This window comes from Temnothorax curvispinosus, unplaced genomic scaffold (assembly GCF_003070985.1).
Source record: "Temnothorax curvispinosus isolate PA1 unplaced genomic scaffold, ASM307098v1 QBEX01013138.1, whole genome shotgun sequence".
In the NCBI taxonomy this organism is placed as follows: Eukaryota; Metazoa; Arthropoda; class Insecta; order Hymenoptera; family Formicidae; genus Temnothorax; species Temnothorax curvispinosus.
This window is the reverse complement of record NW_020222918.1, coordinates 1,482,456-1,506,240: the sequence shown is the minus strand read 5'-3', so window position 1 is coordinate 1,506,240 and position 23,785 is coordinate 1,482,456. Positions and strand designations below refer to the sequence as shown.

Below are 23,785 nucleotides of genomic sequence, written 5' to 3'. Positions count from 1 at the left end.
CTGCTGATAAAATTCATTTTATTCAGCGTAGATACGTTGACCCGATTTTTTCAACTCCGCGGTATCCACGATATTTATATACAGGGTGTCCCGACGATACACTTCTCCTTCAAGCCGCAGATTCTTCGGCGTACTCGGATTAAACTTTCACTTATCGGATATATCGAAACGCGCATCCATGCATGGCATCCGTCTATCCAGCCAGCATTCATATTTTCATTGAGGAGAAACAGAACGTAAAAATTTATGTAAAAATCCGCGGCTGAAAGGAAGCACCCTGTACGTCGATAAATCTCGCGCCGAGTTGTATCCTGGTGCGTGAAGGGAAATTTAGGCGACAGGAAGTCTCCGTAACTGGAAAGAAAACAAGGAAATTATGTTTAATCGAGAGGAAAGGAGGAAGTCATTCAGACAGAGAGAACATTACGAAATCTTCCGTTTCGTCGATCGCACTCGGAGAACGGGAGAAAACGTAAAACTGTGACCCGCGGATAATTTTCTTCTGCTACTTTCGAGCGTCCGCCTGAAAGAATAAGAAAAAAAAACAAAACAAAACCGTCTAATCATCAGAGATACCGGTAGACAGCTATCTCGCCGATCCGACAACGACCGTTACACTGCGTGAGAAACCGCTAGAAAAGTGAACAAAAGTAGACGATGGATCGAGACGAACGTAACCGGCACAATAAAGGACACGACATAAAGAAGCGGTACGTCTCATTGCGCGCGGCTGCATTATGTACACACACACACACATAAAAGACAGAGAAACAGAGAAATAAAGAACAGAGAAAGAGAAAGAGAGAGTGAGTGAGAGAAAAGGACGATGGAGAATATCAAGTGTTACGTTTAGCACACGGTTTAGCGGTACGAGAAGGGCACGTTTAATTTCCAGACTCCACACGTACAGCTGATACACGTGATGTAACCGCCGACATGTTACAGGTAGGTGGAGAAAGCGGATGAGATTTTTTTCTTTTATTAGGGCCATCGATAAGTTAAAATTGCACGGAAAAATGTAGAGTTATATATACGTAATGTGTGTGCGGTATGTGGGTACGTGATGTGTATGTGTATGTATGTGATCGAGTATCCACTTCTAAAAGAGTTAAAAAAAATGAGAGATGGGAACAAACGTCCTTAGGGGACAGTTTTTTAATTACAAACTCGCGGAGAGGGGTAGGGGGAAATCGGGATGCGATTTCAATTTTATCTTTTTTTGATTTTGCTTTTTTTTTTGTTTTTGTTTTTTTTTTTTTACTTACTCGGAGGCTCTGCCAGCCCTCCGCTTGCGTCGCGATGATATCTTTGGCCCCCCTGTTGGTTCAGCCCTAAACAATCCATAAAACAAATAGACCCCGTTCACATTGTGTAACACTGTGTGCAAGTGCTTATTGACTCGAGATATTTCGTTCTCTCCTCGTCTTTCTTTTCTTTTTTTTTTTGTCATTTACCGCAAGAAATCGACAAGAGTATGTACGGGCAATCTTTTCACTTTGTCGAGTCGCTCCAAGTTCGCGAGATCGAGAGGAAGATAAAAAAAAAAAAAGGAAACCGGTAAACGCGTCGGCGAGTGACGCGAGACAATAAAAAGTTCACTCGGTTCGTAAACGCGAGCGCTGCTGTGGACTTTTGCATGCTATTAACGCGTGTCGTAAATACTGTGCGAGAAGAAGCCTCACGGCATACAACACGGGAATAAAATTCGTATATATATATACGCCGGCGGTGCCCGTGAAACACGTACCAAGTGAAACAATCCTCGGTGGAGGCGTTGCAAACTCAAATCACACAAACTGTGCCAAGCGGAGTGTTAAAAATGAGCAAATAAAAAAAAAAATGAGAAAAGAAAACGTTGTTCTAGGAAGCCGGTGCGCAATCGTTTGTCGGAGAAACGCGGCTGCTCTACTTGCGGAGATAACGAGGGAGACCGCGAGATTACAGACGGTCCGGGGGCTGTTTGCGCTCTCGTGTCGTAACGAGTCTTTCGTTCTGCTATTAATTACAATCCGGGGGTTCCCGCAGCGAGATTCGCGTAAAAGTTTAGCCGGCTAAGGTGACGGATGTTGTCGTATTGCGAACTACGAAGCGCCATAAGCGAATCCAGGGCGTAGAGAGTCTCGCAGGAGATTTAAAAACGAAAGACGTGCAGATATCCTGAACGTGATAAACTCCCTCCGATGCGTCGTCGAAGGCGAGGGTCTCCAATAGGATTGTATCGTTTTCAGAAACGTCATTCTCTCTCAGGATAATAGGCCTGTTCGTTTTGGCTGAACTTCTTGTACGGTTCATCTTTTTTCTTTTTTTCTCTGCAACGTGAAAAGAAAAAGAGGAAAGATGAACCGCGCAACAAGTTCAGCTAAAACGAATAGACCTATAATAAGTACATAGAAAATCCTTGTAACGCGAATGTTTGACGCTTCACTGAGAAAAAAATGTTGTAAATTTGACTAAACTCGTTTAGTTGTAGTGATTTGTTTAATGCAAATATTAATATATTTAAATCAAATATACGTGAGTAATATCAAGAAATTCTGAATCTATTTAAATATAATATTTTTTGAATTAACAAATGTTAGCTTGACAGCCCGTGACCACTGCATTTAGTTGAATCAAATAATATTTCTTTGAATCTACGATTTTTTTTTCTCAGTGTTGGAACGATTGCATAGTCAATCTCGAATAATTCTTCAACTTGATATTCCCGTGAGGATTTGTTTATTCGACCTAACTATTTTTATTAATTATCCCTCAAAAGACTCTGCTTTTTGGCACCTTAAAAGTACTCCGTCGGGTCCTTTTTGCCTTTCGACTTATATATTAAATATTAATAATATTAAATATCATTCAAAAAATTCCGCAAAATTCATGGATATTCTTTGAACTTTCCTCTTTTAAGCTGTAATGTTGGTTTCTAAAATTTTTTTTCTTTAATAGTTTTTTTTTAGTTATTAGCATAAAGAAATTGAAAAAAAAAAAGTGATTTTTTTTTTAATTCATAATAAATATAAAAAATGAGTTTCAGTATTTTTCGGGTGGACGAAAACGACCCGACGGAGTCCTTTGAGGGTTATAATCATCACGTTTCGACTCTGTTTTGATCTTTCTCAATCGATGAAACTTTGATGCTAATATACATAAGCATCCTTATATACATATTAGAACCACTGTAGAATATTTGTTGCAGCGAAAAAGATAGCCAGAGCTAGGTTGAATAAAAAAATCCTTATCGTTAATCATTTACTGGCGAAGTAAAAGTTTCCGATTTGGTTTAATATTATCCACAAGTTTGAGTTTGGGACGTTCCTCTTCGAGTAAGCTGTCTCCAAGAAGACTCGACTCCAGACTCGTCGAGGATCCCTCCTACCGATCCCCGCGCGCTTCGCGACGTATCCTGCAGACCGTATAAGACTTAAGCGAGTCATACGCAATATTATCCGTGTCATCCGCAAGGAGTTTTGTCACGCTTTTATGTAATCGTCGAGACCGCTCGTCGCTCTGTCCCGCGCGTTAACGCGCTGACGACGGCACCGCGAGAATTCAGGTTAAAGCTGGAGGTGAACGTTTATCGTGCAATTCGAGTAAACGTGATTCCAATTCGGCATTAAGACTTGGATAAACCAGATTCGCGCAAATTACGCCATTGAGAAATCGCACAAAGCCTGCGGTATTACGTGAATATGCGCGCTCTCTCTCTCTCTAAAGGCGTCTAAATGTTTCTCATCCGATACTTTCTCTCGCGTCCCCTGACGTCAGGTTCTCTTAGAACTAGAGACTACGATGTCACGCGGTGGTGTGGATACGACGAGAGTGAACCCTCGGGGGGGAAAGGAGTGACAGGGAGCTGTTTCCCCGCGGCGCGTCCCTCGGGCCGACACACGCCGCGGATAAGAAGCGAAGTCTGTTTTCTTATCTCTCTTTTTAACGGTTCTGTACGGCGCAGAGCAGAGACCCTGACAGATATACCCGCGAATTCGCCCGAATTAACAACGCGCGCAAACTATTTGCATTAGAGCGCATAAATCGCACGGTATCGTCCCCTCCCGCGCTCGCCCCCGCCCCGTCGCGTAGACGATACCGCGAATACGCGTGACAGCTGTTGCCAGGCTATTTTTGACCCGGGAGCGAGATCGCAAAAGAGTTCTGTCACCGCGCACATAACCTAATCGCGCGACGCTCGACAGAGAGCAGCTCCGTGTCGCACCTTCGGGTTCTCCCTTTTCTTTTTTGTTTTTTTCCCCTCTCTTCTCTCCGGGTTGATCGCCGTCGAGGACGACGGGGATCGCGTGCCGCGAGGACGACGCGACACGACGTCGAGAGATCGATCGGGCCGTTAAAAAACACAGCGTGAGCGAGAAACGTCCCGCGACGGTTGGCGAGACGCGGGGAGATCGCGACCGGGTTCGACGTCGGCGACGACGACGTCCGCGGGTCCGACGACACGTAGGAAACTACCTGTAGTACGACAGGAGGCCGTTTGACAGGACGAACCATCTCCGTTGGTAACCTTTCAGGTAATTCGTCCATTTGAAAAGCCAGCCTTTCATCTCCTGCGCGCCGTGCTGGCTCTTCGGGTCGCCCATGCTGCCGTCGTCGGCCTCGCGCAGTTGCGCTCGCGTACCTCGCACCTCCCTGAAACGAACGCGATGCGAGCCGCGGTCTGCCTACACATCACCCGCGTTGTACCGCGCCACCATTTTGGTAATTCCTCGTGGACGTGGAAGGAGGCCTGAGAGGAGAGACTGACTGACTGACAGAGAGTGAGGAGCGGGAGAGTGAAGGGGGTTGGTCACCTCCCCCCTCGCGTAGTCTCTTTGCCGTCTCCGTTCCGTCTCGTTCTCGTCGGCCGTCGAGCACGCAACGAACACAGACGCGGTGTACGTGGGATTAGTGGTCGAATGACAGGCGATGACGGCGTCAAGGTGATCGCTGGAGGCGATCCGCTGGTGCGGATCTTCTTCTTTTCGGCGACGGAACACCTCGCTTCTCCTTGGCGTACGGCGCCACGACTCACACGCCACTCGGACTCGCCACGTTCCTCACTGACGGCTCACCTAACCTTTGTTACCGTCGTCACTGATGTAACGCGCTCATGATTTGTGTGCCGTGTGTGCGTATGCATGTATGTACACATACTACTACATACACCGGTCTACTACATACACCGAATGGAATTGCACTTGTAGCGCTTTCTCCCCTCTTCGCCACACCTTCTCTTTCCTCTTTCAGCGGTTGGCCAACTAGAGGAGACAGGGAAGCTCGGGGATACGGTTCTTCTCGCTACATCCCTGAACGTTATTTTCGCTCCTGACTGTACACACGACACGCCAATCATAAGCGAATTACAATACTGCAGATTCTTGACTATACGTTGACAATTATTGTTGACTGTATACGAATATAAGCTGCGTATCCTGTAGTAAAAATTCAGAAACCCTTCAGAGACTGTATAGCATTAGATTCTATAGCTGTGTTCCCATATATATTCACTGTTAGTACTGAAAATCTATAGTTTGGTACGCAATAAATTTTCAATACTGACAGTAAATATCGAAACGTCTAAACAATATAATAAAACATTAAATTAATATTGCGTTATAAATTAACCATCCATGCAACTTTAAAACAGTACTTAATAGTACATGTATGTAAATACTTTGTCGATGTGTCAATAAACCTGTAAGTTTGTCATTTAGTGTCTGCAAATTCATTTTCCGTCTTTAAATATGGCGGTTAATTCTGCCATGTTCGGTCCAACACGGAAATTCGCTAATCAGGAATAAGTTCAATATGTCCGGAATTTTACTTAAATCTTTGAATTTTAGAAAGATTTCACACATTTATAACATTTTTACATATTTATAAATAATATAAATCGACTTATTTATTTTCATTCTTTTTATCTTAAATTGCATTTATTATTAATAACATCAAAAATGTATTGCTGCTTTAATATCGTAATTTGTCAAGATAATTTCACATAAATTACTAACAATAAGTAAGATAATAAAATATATAATTTATTATAAGATAAACTTTTAATCACTAAAAAGCTTGCGTTATATTGTTTACACTCCAAATAATTTCTCCCTACAATTATCCCTGATACTTTCAAATTTGAATTTCAGAGAGCCATTTTACACGCCATGCGATATAAAAAAAAAAACAATTGTGAAGAATAAAACTACACACATATATACAATATATATTAAAGTATATAAATATGTGTCAATAAAATTCATGGCATAAAACGAACTTAAATTAAAACGCGTCATATTTTCTATCGCGAATTGTCGCTCGTCTAAATGGTCTAAATTGAGCTTTATGAATCTAGACAATCCTGAGAAAGAGGAAATGGAAGTTCCGGAAAGACGGGTGAAATGTTGTTCCGTTTCCTCGTGTCGAACGTCGAACGAATTAGCGATCGCGCGGCGGCTGCGAGGCCTGCGAGGCGACGCGTATTCCAGTACACCCGGGTCACCCGGTAGACGCGCTCGCGACAGGCAGGAGCAGGAGTGCAGTGCAGACCTGGCTGCGCCCTGCGCCCGTTCGAGCTTGGAGCCAAGCGGTTGACCCGCGCAGTGCGCACTCCGCGCAGTAGTTCTCATCGTGGCAATCGTGGTGCGGTCAGCGGTACGGCGGGACGGCGGCCGTGTCGTGGTGGTCGCGACACCGCTCTCACGCGCGCGCCGACGACGAGATATTCATTCAGCGTGTCCTCGTACTCCTCGTCCTCGGTCCTCGTACGGTCCCGTTTTCGCGTCGCTCTTAGGACTTGGGACAGCTCGCGGTGAGCCGATGAGGTGATGCGCGATTCCGCGACGGGCCCAGACGTTGGATCGCCCAGGTGAGAGACGCGTGTCGCGTGTGTCGTGTCGCGGCGAGAATTATTCTCGGTCGCGAGAGTCGCGAGGGCGAGCGCGAGCTGCGCGCGAGCAGTTTTCTGGGGTAAAAGGGGAGTAGGAGCGAAACCTCTCTCGGAGGGGCCTCGGGGCTCGGGACCCAGGGTCCAGCGGGGGATCACGTGACCCGTGTGTTTACCAAAATGGTGAACGTCGTCCGTGGTGCGATACGAACGGCCCTGCGTTCCGTCCGCACGGGAGCGGCCGCGCGGCGCTCGGATGCGTAAATAGCCGCGATCAGCTGTGCTACGTGCGCCGAACGGAGAGAGACAGAGAGATAGAGAGAGAGAGAGAGAGAGAGAGAGCGCGCACGCAGTGCTTTGGCGTTCCGATCGTACGGCGTCGTCGTCGCCGTCGTCTCGACACGGCGTCCGTGCGTTCGCGCGTCGCGTCCCGGACGAGTCGATCCGCGCGCTCCGCGTCTCCGTCGGCCCCCGTTTCTCGCTCGTCCTCGGCCTGGCGAAAGTTGGAAAGTGGTGGCGCGGCCGCGGGAGATGCCCAGGAGCCGACGCGGAGGCGGTCACGGTTCACGACGGTCCACGACGATCGCCGCCTCCTAGTCGCGCGATGGTGTCGCGCTAGACCCGAGTCGCCCGCGATGTCGTTCGTTCGTCCCGTTGCGCGTTGCGCCGAGCAGCTCGTCCTCGATCCTCCTCGCTGCGCCGCGCCGTCCGCACCGTAAGCTCACCCTAGAATCTCTTTTATTTCCTTAACGTCGCGCCGCTTAAGAGGGTGACCCGGAGGTTTTCGCAGGCCTAATTCCAAATTCGCCAATAATGCTGAACTCGAGGGACACCAGGTAAGTTTTCCCGATTCTCACGTTCCGACGGTCGACGACCGATGACCGTCGTCGGTTTTGATCAGGGTTAATGCTATTCCATTTCTTTTTTTCTCTCTTCTTGTAGCAGATGATCTCTGATATAGGTTAGTGCGAGTAAGAAGCACTGCAACAACGGACATCTAAATGTCAGGAGGTGTCCTCGCATAGCGCTGAGTGCTGCGGCCAGGCATTCTTAAACATGGCCACGTATCAAGTCGACTACCAGTGGTTAGTGCATGTCGCAGCTCGCATTTTGATACCTATATACATTATTTTTCTGCAAGTTACGTGCAAATGTTGTTAATTACACGCTTGTCAATCACCGCTGTTTGTGACTCGTTGCAGGGCTTATTCCATAATGGATTCATCCAGGATATCCACTTTCCTAATATCAATTCTACTGATAGTTTACGGTAGTTTCCGATCTCTAAACATGGAGCAGGAGGCGAGGGAAAGAGAAAAGGAGAAGGAACGTAGTAATTTATTGACTGGGATTACGAGCAACACCAGCGCCGGTAACCCGGACGGCGCTAACGGGGGAAGAGTCCAAACTCTCGATACGATGCATGCTCTCTGTCTACCTCTCGGTGCTTCCATTTCTCTACTCGTCATGTTTTTCTTTTTCGACAGTATGCAGATGCTTCTCGCAATCTGTACAGCCAGTACGTTTGGTAACAAATTCGATTTAGAATAAACTGCATCGTAACGATATAACTTTGATGCAGAGCACTTGGTATGACACTGTGTTATATTTAACATAAATTGTATATCTTCTTGCAGTTATAGCTACGGTTGCATTGGCGTTTCTTTTATTGCCCATGTGTCAGTATATCATTAGACCGTGTTCCGATGGTAACAAAATATCTTTCGGTGTCTGCGGGAGATTCACCGGTGCGGAATTACTCTCGTTTTCGCTCAGTGTGAGTATAGTATGCATCTGGGTCTTGACCGGACACTGGCTACTGATGGATGCGATGGGTATGGGCTTGTGCGTGGCATTTATCGCATTTGTTCGACTACCTAGTCTCAAGGTATCCACATTGTTGTTAACCGGACTGCTGATTTACGATGTCTTCTGGGTTTTCTTTTCGTCCTACATATTCAGCACAAACGTAATGGTTAAGGTAAGTTTTGCAAATCTTATAAAGGCGTTATATGTGATAAAGAACATGTCGCATTCTTTTCAAACAAATTTGTGACGGTTATTTTGCCTACAGTATTTTTTTCACGATGATGCATTGTAAAATAAGAGCAAATTGAATTGTACAATGTATCTACAAAATTTATTTATAGAGGTTACTTTATTATACAATATCACATATTTAATGATAATATCGTATATGTATGTTGTATCTGTTATCATCACAGGTAGCAACTAGGCCTGCGGATAATCCAGTAAGTCTCGTGGCTAGAAGATTACACTTAGGCGGCGTGGCGAGAGCCGCGCCGAAACTACCTTTACCTGGAAAACTGGTTTTCCCATCGATGCATCAAGCGGGACACTTTTCGATGTTGGGCCTCGGCGATGTAGTCATGCCGGGTCTTCTGCTCTGTTTTGTCTTGCGATACGACGCATATAAAAAAACTCAGCTATTGCCCGGCGGCTGTGAAACTGGAGTACCACCGCCGCGCCACTTGAGCCGAATTAGCTATTTTCATTGCTCCTTGATCGGTTATTTTCTTGGTCTACTTACCGCCACTGTAAGCTCTGAGGTGTTCAAAGCTGCGCAGCCTGCCTTATTGTACCTTGTGCCCTTCACTTTGTTGCCGTTACTCACGATGGCGTATCTGAAGGTACCGTTATGTTTCTTGTATATATTCTAACGACTTGAATTTTATTTAATGTTAAGCAAATTATAGAAACTTGCAAGAAATACTCCTTCATACTTTTGTTTAAAAAAAAGTCGATTCTAAACTGGACAAAGAGAATTCATGTCAGCATAAAGCATGATCTAAAATATTTTTTAATAACATTAAAAAATAATTTTAAAAATTGTATTGAATTCTATTACAATTATAAAAACTAAATCTTTAGTAATACTTTGCTTTATAGAGCATTGTGGATAATATATTACGTATAGAATGATGTACAAAGTAAAATACATTTTATATTTACATTTAAATTGTTTACTTTCAGGGAGATTTGCGTCGGATGTGGAGTGAACCATTCATATCTCAACAACCTTCTAAACACATGGACGTTTGACAAGAGTCATGGGTCTTTATATATTGTGTTGCATTGGAGGCAAAATTCTTGCATGAGATTCACCGTCATATAACTTCACATTTTTATTTTCATCAATGTCATTTAATGTAAGTAATTTTTTCTACACATACACACATGTGCGCAATTCATTCGCATTCTTTTTTAAAGTCAATATGACATACAGAGAATAAATCAGATCTAAGGATCAATTATGATTATTTGCGATGCAGAAATACATGTAAAAATACATTATACCGCATAAATAATTTAAATGTAATATAATGTCACGAATGTAATGTTAGCGGTGCAAAGAACTTTTTACCGAAACGATAGAGGACGAAAAAGTCTCTGAGAATATTTCTGGAATGCCAAATAACACGTATATTATTGGCATTCTTTCTGTGTCTTAACTTGATGTTGAGTATATGGATAGACATTGTGCACAGTAGATGATACAACCGATAATTATCGTCATTTCGAGCTAATAAGTAATAACTAAAGACTATGTATCACGTGGTTAATTTAACGAATGAAGGAAGGTCTTACTTCTACTATAGAGTCATCGTAAGAAATAAAATATTCTCAAAATATTTACTTTTGATCGAACAAAAAAAAAATAGAGAACTAAATATTACTCCCACAAAATTCAGTTACAAATGACTGGCAAGACTCATCGCATTTTTAGTTCGCTATTTTGGTTCACTATACTCAATCAGAATCGAATTACTTGCGAATGTGTAGCTATGAATAGGATAATTTATAAACTGTTTGAATATTTAGATAAGAATCCAATACACATATATGTGTAGGTTGTGACTTTGTTTTAAAGTTGGTTTAACGCTGAGCAAAGTAGTAATACTAAAAGTAAATGTATATATTTATTATCATTTTCGTAAACTTTTAAGGGGGCACGAAGTTTTGCGATAATCAACGGCACGCTTTTCGATATCACGTTTTGTTTTGCTACTTGTTAATAAGTCATATCTATTTCGGAAGTATAGTTCATTGTCATTCTCAATATGTAAGTAGGAGGTGAAGTACGAAATTGCGTTGTTAAAGATAATTGATAATCACAGGAAGGTTTGTTTCAACAAAAAAAAAGGCTTTCTAAACGAGCTCTTGCTATGGATAGGCCATCCGAAAGACTTTATATGTTTATTTAAAGACAAGACTGAAGATAATATGTATCAAAGCCAATTTATTAAGTAACTCTTCTGAAAGATAAACGAGTTTTTCCATTCTACCATTCTCTTAGATCAATATCTATAATATCGTAGAGATTAATGAAAAATATAACATAATATATTCTAATATAATACAATACTATGTATCTAAGAGAGGTGGAATTATAACGACTTTCATATTTGTTTCTTATAATAGGTTACGTAAAACTCATAATCACAATTCAATTACACATTTAACGATTGCCTGAATCATTTTTTTATATCGTTATACTCAGCGAATTAAACTATATACGTACATCAGAACAATCTTTCATAATTTATGGTTCTTCGGATAAACATTATCATAGGTTTTTTTTAAATAGTATTTTTTCAGTTTGATAGAAAAATATAATAGGGAAGGTGAAGTATTCGGCATTTTGAATTAACTTAATCTGTGTATATTAATAACATCATACACATGTATGTTAATGTAGAAAAACAAAATCTAAATTTTCTCTTATAAACAGAAGGCATTTCGTCTCGTTAACTTTATAATAGTTATGTTTTTAATATTACCTCGTTCTTCATTTGCCTACCTGTCCATAGCACAAGCAATTTATTCTCCGTCATTATCATATGCAATGTCAACCGAACCATTTTTTTTTTTATAATAACCACATAAATTAAGTAATCAAATATATTTTACTTCCATTACTTTTTCCGAAAATTACGAAAATACGTTTGTAAAATGGTTTTAATCAATTTTAAACCAATTTATATATTTTCTTAAAGAGTAGTTTTCAACCGTGACTAATGCTCAAATTACCAATTTATTTCTCAGTATTTTTCTTTCTTTTTTTATTCCTATCCAAGTTACGTACACTGCAACATGACATTTATATTTTTATAATGTACATTTCGAATTTGTTTTTCTCTTCCAATGTACATACGAATAATCTCGAGAGGTAAACTTCACAGTAAGATCTACGTAATGCCTCTATAAAGAGATTTTTGCTTATTAAGCAAATAATCGAATGCAATGAATTTTGAATACGACGTAGCGTGTATCTTTAAGGAAACGTTCAAGTTTTCGGACATAGATTAGTGCAATATAATTTATAATTTATATCGCAAGAGGTATCACATAATACTTTTGTTGTACTAAAGTAATTGTGTATTTCCCCGTTTTGCTTACAACGACTCCTTCGATCGATGAGTGTTTTTGTACAAAAGAAGTTATAAGGCATAATAATTATAGAAATCGTTTATAATAAGATTACAACTTAGTTTATGGCAAAAATGAGAGGTACATTAATTATAATACTTATTTTCTTTTTCTAATATAAATATTAAACCATGTTTTTTGCTGGACATCCTAAACTCTAACGATTTATTTATTGACTAGAAAAATTATGTAAATTTCAGGAAAATGTACATAAAATAAGTACTCGACTGTCCTTCAGTTTTTCCACAAACTAAGTGACGCGATAAAAAAAGAACAGATACTATATATTAGAGATATGACGTATGATAGTGACAGAATGATCAAGGAACAGGTTTAAATAAAAATCAAGAGTTAAACCGTATACACACAAATATTATTAAATGCTGGATATTATATAGGTAATATACTAAAGAGCACTTGCTTGTACCGTTGCAATTCTCGACTTGCATGTGTACAGCTATGTACATTTTTATATATAATAAAACCTGGCCATTTTCATATGGTCGCGTTTGAAAAGTAAAGCTATTGATAACAAATCCACACATAGTGTTCTTTTCTTATGTCACTCACTGTCATTAAAGATTTATTTTAGTAGAGCCGCACCTATTTGAAACCTGAGTATTTCTACCTGCCATAAATTAATTTATATTTCGATGGAAATTATACGATATAATTCTTATTCACATTAGCCTAAACTTCAATGGATTCCCTTTCGTTTAGAATAATCATTTTTATACATTACAGATTTGTATTATTGTCTCGAGCTTACACGTTAGTTTGCCCTATCGTCACATTGTCCAAGTTCCTTTTTATACTCTCCAAATCTTTCATGTCCGACACCACGCTTTCACACTTGTAAACTACCAAGGAGTGATAAAAGTGAACGGCGAAGGCGACGAATACTATGAGCACGGGAATGACTATCACGGTGCTGGCAGTGGCGGCGGTAAAGGAGTAGTCCCAGAACTTAACCCAGCAGAGAATAGCCACCTCTACTAGAAAGAGAAACAGTCCCAGTATCGTGGAAAATGCCCAGGCCAATTCGATGAAACCGCGCATCCTCTCGTGGGGCGACTCCGTTATGAGACGCGAAACTTGAAGTTTACTTATGGCCTCGATATTAGGTAAAAGATACGTGCTGATCATCAACGCGAAAATGTGCACCGATACCAAGAAGGTAGTACAGACGGCGAACATTACAAACAGCCATTCCGGCACCGCCGTCGGTTCATTTATTTGCAATTCCACCATCGCCACCTAAAAAATAAAAATAGCGAAATGCAGTTTACTAAAATCGTCAGCAACGTTAGAAGATGTTTACGTTAGATATCGCGAGAAGTGAAGCGGATTAAAGAAAGTGATATCTGTCTTATATAACCACAGATGTGCATGAAGATTACATAGAATTGTCGTCGACGTCAATTTAACCATTTTCAGGAAACGTTGTGTAATCGCGTACAACCCGCTATGGAGATTTCCAAGAAAACAGTTCCATTTAAATGACTTTCAAAATATCATGACCGATTATAAATATTTCTTGCTTGTTACATATAAACAAGAAAAGTTACACGTTACCGCCATTAATTGAACCAAATTATTTGCACGGACATGAAATATTTAATTTTATTTCAAATAAAAAGGCTTTATACAAATCAAGAAATCCTTACAAACGTAAAAAAAATTTGTTCTGAACTTGAAGTAAGCTATGTATATGTATTTAAAAAATAGGTATACAGATTAATATAAATAATTATTAGATATTCACGTTTCTTTTTAGAATATTTAGTTTTTTTATTTTGTTTTTTCTTAGATTGTATATTTTCCAATTCATGTAAATCACACTTAATATGTTAATTTTAATATAATTCAGTATATGCATAATATTGGTTTGTTGTTTTATAAATATAGATCCTAAAACATTTAAACTCTTTCATGCATAAATAAATTTCTTATTTTTAAATTTTTCATTTATTTTTAGGCATTTTCTTCCAGTTTTAATGCTTAAAAAAATATATTTAAAAAATATTTCTTATAACATTCATGAAATTGACAAAGTTATAAACATGTAATTCGATAATCAAGTGATTCGAGAAGATTGATGTGATGAAGAAGGCCAGAGTCGAAAGAGGAAGTAAAAAATTTTATCATAGGAGGATGTAAAAGAGGATATCTGCATAGCCTTGTAATAACTGATAAAGCGTAAGTATGAAAAAACTTATTAAAATATTAAACCTGAATAGATCCGTCCGTACACGTAAAAACATCAGATTGTTCGATTGGTTTCAAACTTCATTATAATGTAAAACGTTCATCTTTCATCTTCCTATCGATTCACGACTTAATTACCTCAACATTTTTATAAAAGCAAATAAACAGTATAAGTACGAGTTTCTTTTTCGAAGTTTGTTATTTTTATGATCGCAACAGTCATAGCGATACGGATGACGAACACGCTCGTGGAGAACCAAAAAGCATTTTGCTTTGATTTTTTTCTACTTCAAATAACTGACGAACAATCACGAGCGTGATCAAGCAAAATTTTTTTGCATCTTGGCACTCGTATTCTTACATCTTCGATAGTAAGCACATTATGTTGATGCTCAAAAAGTTTTGAAATAGACACAAACAAAAAAAAACCATAAAGATTTTTAAACTTGAAAAATCATGTTTAATATTAATTATTATTACGCTTACCATTGCAAATCCACTAAGAAGCTCAGATGTGGTTGCAGTTGCTTTCAGCTTCGCCCTGCTCATGTGAAGCCTTCTCCACGAGAGACTCTCGGCCCCGTCCTGATCGTCGCTTTCAGTTTGCGAGAACGGTGCCGGCGGAGGCGGCCGCGGCGGCGAGCCCGTGCACGTACAGCAACACGTGTACGGTGTACTATTGCCTAAAATGTGGCTGTTGGAATGCGGATTAGGATACGGAAGATTGTTGATCGATCTCATGTCCAGCGACACGTATCTATTATTGTTGTGCCTGCTTCTAGCTGATAAGACAATCTCGCTCTGAACGGGGTATAACGTGCTTCTGGAGCTGTGCGTGGAGCTTAAGCTCGACTCGCTCATCGGGATCTGCTTCGTCGGCAGGTACAAGGACACTGGCCTGGATCTCTGCCCGCCACAAGGGAGCCTCCACGCCGATAGCGAGATATCGCTCTGCGTTGACTTGTTGAATTTGCTACCTTTCACGTCCTCCCCCATATCGCTGAGCGTCGTGGTACTCGCGTTTAATCTCGCACTCGGCGTTTTCTCGCCCTGGATGCAGTCGACGGAGGCACTCATCTCTTGATTGACTCTCCGGACTCTCCCCATTCAGCGGTAGGAGTTTGTACAACAAGGAAATCCCACGGACTATCTCTTTGAATGTTTACGCATTCGGCGCATTGTTCGTCTCTGCCACTTCCGACGAGGTGTTAAACGAATTCGGATACTCGGGACACGCAGGTATGTCAAGGTATATTACACGCACAATTCACTTCTACTATTCGCATAAAGTTCCGTATGCGATCGCGCAATCATTTGGATTATAAATTAATCGCCTCGACATCGCCAACAGCTGCGGCTTATTATCGCCGTGGAATCGCACAGTCAGGAGCGCTATATTGGACTACCACGTCGCTGTATCGCCGGCCACAAGCGACACGTTGCTATCTCTCAGGACGGTGCTCAAAGCGTCGGGGAAACACGCGACGGTGGGATGCATGTGTGCACGGATGACGGAAGACGCGGAGCGGCCGCGAGGCTGTGCACTGGAGCTCCGACCGAAGACTGAAGGATCGCCTAGCCAAAGTACGGACATGACGTACTTGTCTGAATCATAATAATAGTATTAATTACCTTCGAGCCATATCTGCGACATAATAACTGGCCGTGTGGCCTCCCGCGCGTATCCATGTGCGATTGTGTGGCGATGCGCGATTCACCTCTCACGTGCTTCGCCTAGAGACCAATGTTGCGGCCAATGACGTTTGTTTTTCTTGTCCATTGGCGATAAGGCGATCGCAACGAAACAAGTACGCCGAACAATGTGGCGAATTGCGAAACGATAAATCGTTCATGGCGGAAGATAAAGCGCAATTATATTAAAGTTTTATCGCTTCCTTATTGTCCTCGAATTTGCTTCAACCGCATGTCTGCAACACACTGCAAATCAGTCCTCGTAAAAGCATGGCGCGGAATAAACGGCAGTATTATTTATGGAGGAGCCTGCATTATATATGACAGGCGGAATTAATCACCTGTATGCCACGTTACTTCATATGTGTTTAGCACGTAATCGCCGGAATATGCGGAGACCCTGTATAACACAGTCGTCGGACTACGTCAGTTTAGTAGTCATTTTACCTTTTTTTTTTTTGCTGCATGAGGGGATTACCGAAGCTTTAGCAAATAAAAAAACTCGCGATTATGAAAACTCGCGACTATCGAAGATAATTTTGTATTCAAGCGGCGTCGACTCGTTTGTCTATTTTCATCTAACGCAGGATATTCCGATTGCTCATCGTGTGCTTCCATGTCGTCGTCGTGCGACGTGTGGAGAGAGATCAAAATATTATTATTAATCGAAATTTGTCCTTCATCGGATTTCTTTTACTGAATATCTTCTATAGTGTAGATTCCGCGATTTTAATTTTAATGACTGATTCTTCGAGGAATCTGAAATCATGGTCTTTCCTCAGCAATGATCTCAGAAAAGATCATTTATCAGTTTATCAATTTTCAACGTTTATTTCCACAACTTTAAAATAAAATTGTATGGAGAAAAAACATCATTTTAAATTAATTGTGGAATATGATTTTGTTATTTGTACTTTTGAAACATTTCTATATTTAGCTCTTCCGGCAGTGAAGAGCCTCTTCTTCAATCACTTATAATTTGAGTATATGGACACATGTCGTATTTCATTTCGAAATATTATCAGTTTGAAGCGACAAAACTTAAGTGATTTAATGATTTTTCAAAGCTAATTTTTATTCCAATCATTTTTTCAGTCCAATTATAATAAATTACCATCCGTGAAAAATCAGATAAGTAGCAACTATGTCGGTGATATAATGCGTACCTGCGGAAGTATATAACATGTTTCTCTCTAATACCAATGTACGAGGATCGTCGCAGATAACGAGCTGCGAGACAATATAATACCGCGATATAGTATTTGTGCGAATAATTTTATACGACGCGTCAGCATTCCGCAAAGTTAAATTATCGTATCCCGCGAGGAGAAAGGTTTCCCTGATATTCTCTGCCTTTCACGCACACACACACACACACACGCATCGACCTTTTGCAATCAAACTGGTTTTAGCGTGGCGATTAACGAAAATGCAATTCGCTATGTTCATACGCTTTTATATCACAATGGCACGACGTTTCTTGATTAAATTTTTTTCACAAGTGGCAAGTGTTTACGTTTCCGCTCTTAATTAAATATACTCCAATATAGAATCATCGATGTGTTCGAAGTTGTTTACAAATATTTTTAGAATTGTCGGGGGTTTTTTTTGTTCTCTATATTGAAACTTTTAGCGGCAAATCCTGTAATTCATATATATGCCAAAACTTTGGATAGTTTGGTAATAAAATAAAAATTATTGGCGAAACCGAAGAACATAACAAGTTACGCAATCTGTGTGCCTTCGTGTGTATAAAAGTTACGTGGCTATTTGCGTGACAAAAATGCTGACAAAATCGTGTAACATACGCGTGACAAGATCATAGGTATAACACGAGCGACAGAATTAAATGTTCTGTTATGCCAGAGTTTCGTACGTGCATAAAACATATTTTTCGATAAATAAAATATACAGAATAATAAATTTCTTTCGCCAGTATATAGAATAACAATTAAAGTAATTTAAATCGACCGTGACTGGCAATATACAACGTCTTTTCGATATGAACATTGAAAAACTGTGAGCCAACTTGGTTTGTCGGATTCACACAGCACTTTTTCGGATCAATCATCGAGACATTATTAATTTTGACCATGGTTTTGGTCAGTTGATGTGATTTCTAAATTAAATAGTTTCTAAATAAAATATATATTTCCGAAATAATTCCAAACTTTTAATTCTGTGATATAGAGGTAGATACTTATTGTATAATAATAATAATTAATTTGATAAGTTAGTGATATTATTTACCAAAATATGCGTATAATGCATCGCTAATGATTTTATATTAGAATTATTATAAATATTATGTGAATAAAAATATTATATACTCGTAACAAATAAAATAATTAAGAAATATATAGAAATATTTGTAATATAAAATCATATATTTATTATACAAGTTGTACATACATCACAAATCTTTAATCTCTTATATAACATTATGTGTAAATTATGAATGCTTCTTGATTTTATTTTTTACGTAACATTTATAAATGCTGTCCATATTATTAGCTTTATTGTTATCGCTGTAAATTCGACGTATCTCTGCTATTGTTTGATGAAAAAATTGACGAGACTTATCATCATTAGATCAGATACAATTTACGCCATGTACGTACAATAAAGCTGAAGTGTGTTTTTCGCACCTAATGATTACATGTGCATTATTGAAAGAACGCAGTGAACATTTTATCTCTTTATTATCGAGGAAAATTCGATAATAAGATCTGCACAATATATGTCTATTTCTATCGATGTAAGTTAACTTACTTTTTATCTTCTTTCAATTCTAAGAATTGAACAAAGATGAAAAGTAATTTAAACCGAGATTAATTTGTCTGCATCGATAGAAATGCGCATTAGGGCGATTTGAATCAAACTCTACATAATATGAATATAATACATATATTATATTCATATTATTTATACGTACACATATAAATAACGAATAATAAATTATATTATTTAAAATTTGTTATGTGACGCATTTCTCTAATAATAATGCTTATATGCAATCTAGCATGAAAAGTACATCGTTTTGGGCCTGAAGACTGAAGATTAACGAAGAAATCTTTCAAAATTTTTCAAAAATCGAACAAATGTTCAGTTCTAAAGAATTTTACAGAATAGAAGAGATGAAAACACATCGCGATCACAGTCGAATCCAGAATCTCCGTATCATTGTTCATATCACCCCGCTCTTAACTACTTCCCCTCTTCCCGCTTTCCGTTCCTCACCCGCTGACCCCACCACCCAACATTTTCCACGTGACGACGCATGCGCAGAGTGACAACGTCGCGGTGCGCGTGAATCGTTCGAGACTGATCCTGCGCACAACCGGCACAACAGTAATTACCGTCCTGCGCACGCGTGGTCACGTGGCGAGTATGAAGAAGTAGGAGAGCAGCTGACGGAGCCGAAGGGTTAAGAATAGGATGGGGAATACAACCTACAAACCAACACAAACACAACTGGAGATATTGGAGTCGGCTGTATAAACATTGCGGTACGGGGGAAAGGTTCGGGTGGGGAGTGGAGAGGAGTTCGTGAAGTTTCGCGAATTTTCTGGGGAAAATATATATGGTGTCCCGCGAAGCCTCTCGGCTCATGGCGCGGCGATTATAGAGCGAGACGCGAAGCGCCCGTTAAATCGGTATACGGTACCGCTTTTGTACGCCTTCTCAGAGTGAATACGATTACGAGGCACAACGACGCGACGCTCGTCCGTGATCCGAGACGTACAGGTTAGCGTCCAAATCGAGATGATTCATTTGTAATCGTTTAGCATAGCGTTTATTTACCTTCGAGCCTTCGAGTTCTATAAATAGTGAACCGACGTTAACGCTAATATGACGTTTCTGCAGGTAATTGAGCGATACCCTGGATCCACGAGACCCACGAGTAGACGTACGGCCCGGTACATCCCAAATGACAGTGAGTGATACAGAACAAAAAATAAGAGGGGTCTGTTTTTCTGTTGCCGAACCAGCTGAACTAGCGTACGCTCTCTTGTACTTAAAGTGAAATAGGTATATGTTTGCACAATTTGGCGAAAGCGAGAAGGGAAGTTCTAGTGCAGTTTAGTGCGGCGATATAAAACAGACCTAATTAAACGGTTCTGAGTCATCGGGCGTAATCTAATAATTTCTGTCAATTTTATACAATGCATTTTTAGTAATACTCCGACCCGTGCTCTAATTTTCAATTGGTTTTTTGGATATATCCTTGTCCCATTAAACAATAAGGCTTCAATTCTTTTTGGCAAATTTGAGAAGATGATGTTACATTGGTTCTGTCATAACTAATTTTAGCAAATGTACCGATCTTGTTTTAGTAGATATTACAAAGGCCACTGTATATGAAAATATCTATGTGCGAAAGCGTAATGTAAGTATTTTGATCAATAAAATATAAAATATTTAATATATACGTTCCGCTAAAAATGTGATATTATTTATATTGGATACTTCATAAGTCGAGATATTTCTGTTATGATTTTCTCATTAAATAATTTCATGTACAGTAGTCTTTAGCGTGCATCAATGCAGAGTAGTGCAAGTGACTGAAACTGTCATATATATTGGTGTCATATATATTGTAAAGAAAATTCCATGTTACTATATGCGATGTATTTCTTATTTGCGTGTTTATCATTTCTCAGAATACCATGGGCGGAGCACACTTGTGTACGCCGCAGTCCATCTTTCAACAGATGATAAACCAACAGAATCCGCAGCAGCAACAGCAGCAGATTGGACCATGGATGCAAACGCCGCAGGTACCGCCGATAACCATTCCGTGGAGCGTACCAGGGTTGCAGCATTCGGAATTGGTTAGGTTCACTGGAGAGACCAGCTCTGGACCGATAGTCCATCAGAAGAGAAAATTAGAAGCGCCGGACGTTGTAGATATGTGAGTACCCGTGCACTTTACATGCGTCTACCGATTGATTATGTGGCAAAATCCTGACGATGTGTTGTTCCTCAAATAGGCGTCAAACAAAGCAGTTTATAACAGAAGAGAAAATAGCTGCACATTTCAAAGATCTGCACATTAGTTCCAATTATGAATCTGATAATCCGGTGCCGTCGACCTCTACTGCTCACCCATCGTCTTCTTGTCGTAAGCAATTAGATATGGATCTAGATGTCGATGCAACGAACGCAATAAATACTGAACAAACGAGCGAGCTACATCCAAGATTGGTCCTTTCAGAGGAACTCAAGCGAATGCAAGAGGAACCAATTCTGCCGTCGACCCTTATATCTAAATTGTAAATATAAATTAATTATATGATTTGATAAAAATATGACGCTTATTTATTTGAGAGAAAGACAGAAAAAAAACTGATAAAAGTACTTATAAAAGTACTATATTTTAGTAACTAAATCTGGTCTGTTTTTTCTTTTTCAGAGAGAGGCCGTCTATGGCTCTGGTCCTTTGGGAACCACCAAACAGGCATCTTCGTGTTCTGCCAACGAGAAATACTCCAACGCCAATTCCGAATACATCCGACGACAATAATAATAATAACAACAATAATAATGACACTATTCCCGATCTTAATAACATATTATCCAATGCAACATCAACGTTCGAGCCAATGGAATTATGAGGATCTCTGGTTAGTACAGCTCACTTCATCTCCATATACATTGAGAATGAAAAAAATATAAATATTGTAATCTGAATTGGAGAAAGTTTCAATAATCTGCAAAATGTAGATTAGGATAAGGGATATAAAATATGTTCTGCGGTTTTTTCTATTATATAATAATCAAGTAATAAATAATTTGAGTGATGTTGTGCGGGTTTGAATCACATCTCTAATATATTATTTTTATTCGGTTCATTCGATAATTGTGGATTTCATGTCACTTCATTGTACTTTGTTATGATTTTGCTATTTAAACATGCTATATATTTCTTTCATTATATGTATACTTTATTGTGCATTATTTCGTAATAATTTCTTATTTATATAATTTATGTAATAAGTATATAAGAAAAATTATTATTGTTATGAAAATATACATAACTACAATATTTAATGAAATAATATGTTGAAAATTAAAGAGAATAGAACGCGTATACAGGGTGTTTCAGAAATATGGAACAAACGTTAAGGGATGGTGGATCTTACCAAAAGAATCAATTTTTGTTAAGGAACGTCCGGAACGTCCCGTATCCTCCGACGCGTCCTTATTCGGATCGCCTGTGAAGGCGACTCGCACGATAGCATTGCGCGTGATGTCTAAAAATATTAGTCCATGCGTCTTTAATTATATTTTTGTATTTTTTGTTGGTTTCTTAAATTTTATTTACACATTTATTACAGGAAATGTTCAAAGTGCCTGCCTCGTACCTGATCATATTTATCATATCTGTGTAGCATGGAATTTCTTACTGCTTGGAACATTTCAATATTGTTCGTAATTTGATCAAAAGCCTCAAATGATCCTTTCAATTAACTCCTCCCTAATGTCGACTGGAGTGATGTACACCATTCAGGTGATCGAACAAGGGTGCGTCAGAAAACACAGGTTTCTTAACAAAAAGTGATTCTTTTGGTGAGACCTATCATCCCCTAAAGTTTATTTCATACCTTCTGAAACACCCTGTATATGGTGTCCCAAAAAAGTGAATATTCTTTTAACGATAAATTTTTTGGCCAATTTACAATCCAATTTGACAAAGATGTGTAGGAAGGTCATCGTACATTTATTACAACTTTCTAATCTTTTAACTTATACATTTTAATTAAATTTCACAATTTAATTTAAAATTCTTTTACAATAAATTCCAGTTGAATTTAAACGATGAATATATTTTTGTTATCTATCTGGTTCCCGTAAATTTATTTCACAAAGAAATCTTTTTCTCAATCACTTATAATTTGCAGATGATTGATCTAGACTAGACGTTACTGTCAAGAAAGGATTGGCTTCAAATTGGTCGAAGAATTTATCAAAGGATATGTAGTGGATTTGGAATATTCTGTATATTTGCCATTTTTAATTCCATACTTTTTTATAATAAAACGATTTTACTAGAGGTTTGTAATGGAGTTGATCTCGTTTATTCTAAGATCATTGGGACCGAGCATTTTCTTTATTCAGAGATTTTTCGTCAATCTTTATTCTTATTAATGGCACAAGCACAAAATGTCCTTTGTGTTTTGTCCTTTTTTCAGAATTGTTCATGTTAGTAATGGAAGAACACTGCAAGAAGTCTTGAGTTAGAGAAAAATCGGCGACTCGGAACAAAGATTCTTAGAATAGAGGAAATAAATTATATATATATATATATCGCTATCAAGTTCTTAGTTTATATTTTGCACATAATGTTGAGTGAGTGGGAAATGATTATTAAAACGAGAGGATAACAAGTGATAACATGTAATGAGCGTTTATTATGAATGGTTGGGTATGTATTAGTATGTACTAGTTTTGCATTAAAATACGATTATGACGTATTAAAACTGCAACCAGAATTTTAATACCCTTTCCAATTTTAGAGCAAGCAAATTGACACACGTTTGCATTATTAATTACTTTATCCGTTAT

At 39.2% G+C, this 23,785-nt stretch overlaps 4 protein-coding genes across 11 annotated transcripts in view; 2 read left to right on the top strand and 2 right to left on the bottom strand.

The window, feature by feature from the left end:
* Nucleotides 1–5,105, bottom strand: part of LOC112463258 (oxysterol-binding protein 1) — a 16,081-nt gene extending 10,976 nt beyond the window's left edge. For 2 of the 7 annotated variants that reach the window (XM_025029536.1, XM_025029537.1), the window contains exons 1-2: nucleotides 4,456–5,105; nucleotides 1,266–1,331 (exon numbers count right to left, since the gene is read on the bottom strand). In XM_025029536.1, the coding sequence (XP_024885304.1) occupies nucleotides 1,266–1,331; nucleotides 4,456–4,583 (194 nt within the window). In that variant the 5' untranslated portion in view covers nucleotides 4,584–5,105. The remainder of the gene's footprint in view (nucleotides 1–1,265; nucleotides 1,332–4,455) is intronic. The other 5 variants (XM_025029541.1, XM_025029540.1, XM_025029539.1 and 2 more) reach the window with 4 other exon arrangements.
* Nucleotides 5,106–6,536: 1,431 nt separating this feature from the next.
* LOC112463260 (signal peptide peptidase-like 3) lies at nucleotides 6,537–12,856 on the top strand. 2 transcript variants are annotated; one of them, XM_025029545.1, is made up of 7 exons: nucleotides 6,537–6,847; nucleotides 7,632–7,701; nucleotides 7,811–7,950; nucleotides 8,068–8,384; nucleotides 8,503–8,846; nucleotides 9,091–9,516; nucleotides 9,860–12,856. In XM_025029545.1, the coding sequence occupies exons 3-7, from the start codon at nucleotides 7,922–7,924 to the stop codon at nucleotides 9,926–9,928; spliced, it is 1,185 nt and encodes a 394-aa protein (XP_024885313.1). In that variant the 5' UTR covers nucleotides 6,537–6,847; nucleotides 7,632–7,701; nucleotides 7,811–7,921; the 3' UTR covers nucleotides 9,929–12,856. The 2 variants fall into 2 exon arrangements, with proteins under 2 accessions (XP_024885313.1, XP_024885311.1); XM_025029543.1 differs by having other exon boundaries at nucleotides 7,808–7,950.
* Nucleotides 12,857–12,899: 43 nt separating this feature from the next.
* Nucleotides 12,900–15,879, bottom strand: LOC112463261 (calcium release-activated calcium channel protein 1-like). The gene is made up of 2 exons (XM_025029546.1): nucleotides 15,011–15,879; nucleotides 12,900–13,573 (listed from the first exon to the last, which is right to left on the bottom strand). The coding sequence occupies exons 1-2, from the start codon at nucleotides 15,629–15,631 to the stop codon at nucleotides 13,082–13,084; spliced, it is 1,113 nt and encodes a 370-aa protein (XP_024885314.1). The 5' UTR covers nucleotides 15,632–15,879; the 3' UTR covers nucleotides 12,900–13,081.
* A 3,757-nt stretch (nucleotides 15,880–19,636) lies between these two features.
* LOC112463263 (rhoGEF domain-containing protein gxcI-like) lies at nucleotides 19,637–23,701 on the top strand. The gene is made up of 6 exons (XM_025029548.1): nucleotides 19,637–19,963; nucleotides 20,084–20,153; nucleotides 20,881–21,131; nucleotides 21,211–21,492; nucleotides 21,633–21,843; nucleotides 23,122–23,701. Exons 2-5 carry the CDS (start codon nucleotides 20,148–20,150, stop codon nucleotides 21,832–21,834), a joined length of 741 nt encoding a protein of 246 aa, XP_024885316.1. The 5' UTR covers nucleotides 19,637–19,963; nucleotides 20,084–20,147; the 3' UTR covers nucleotides 21,835–21,843; nucleotides 23,122–23,701.
* The last annotated feature ends 84 nt before the right edge of the window (nucleotides 23,702–23,785 follow it).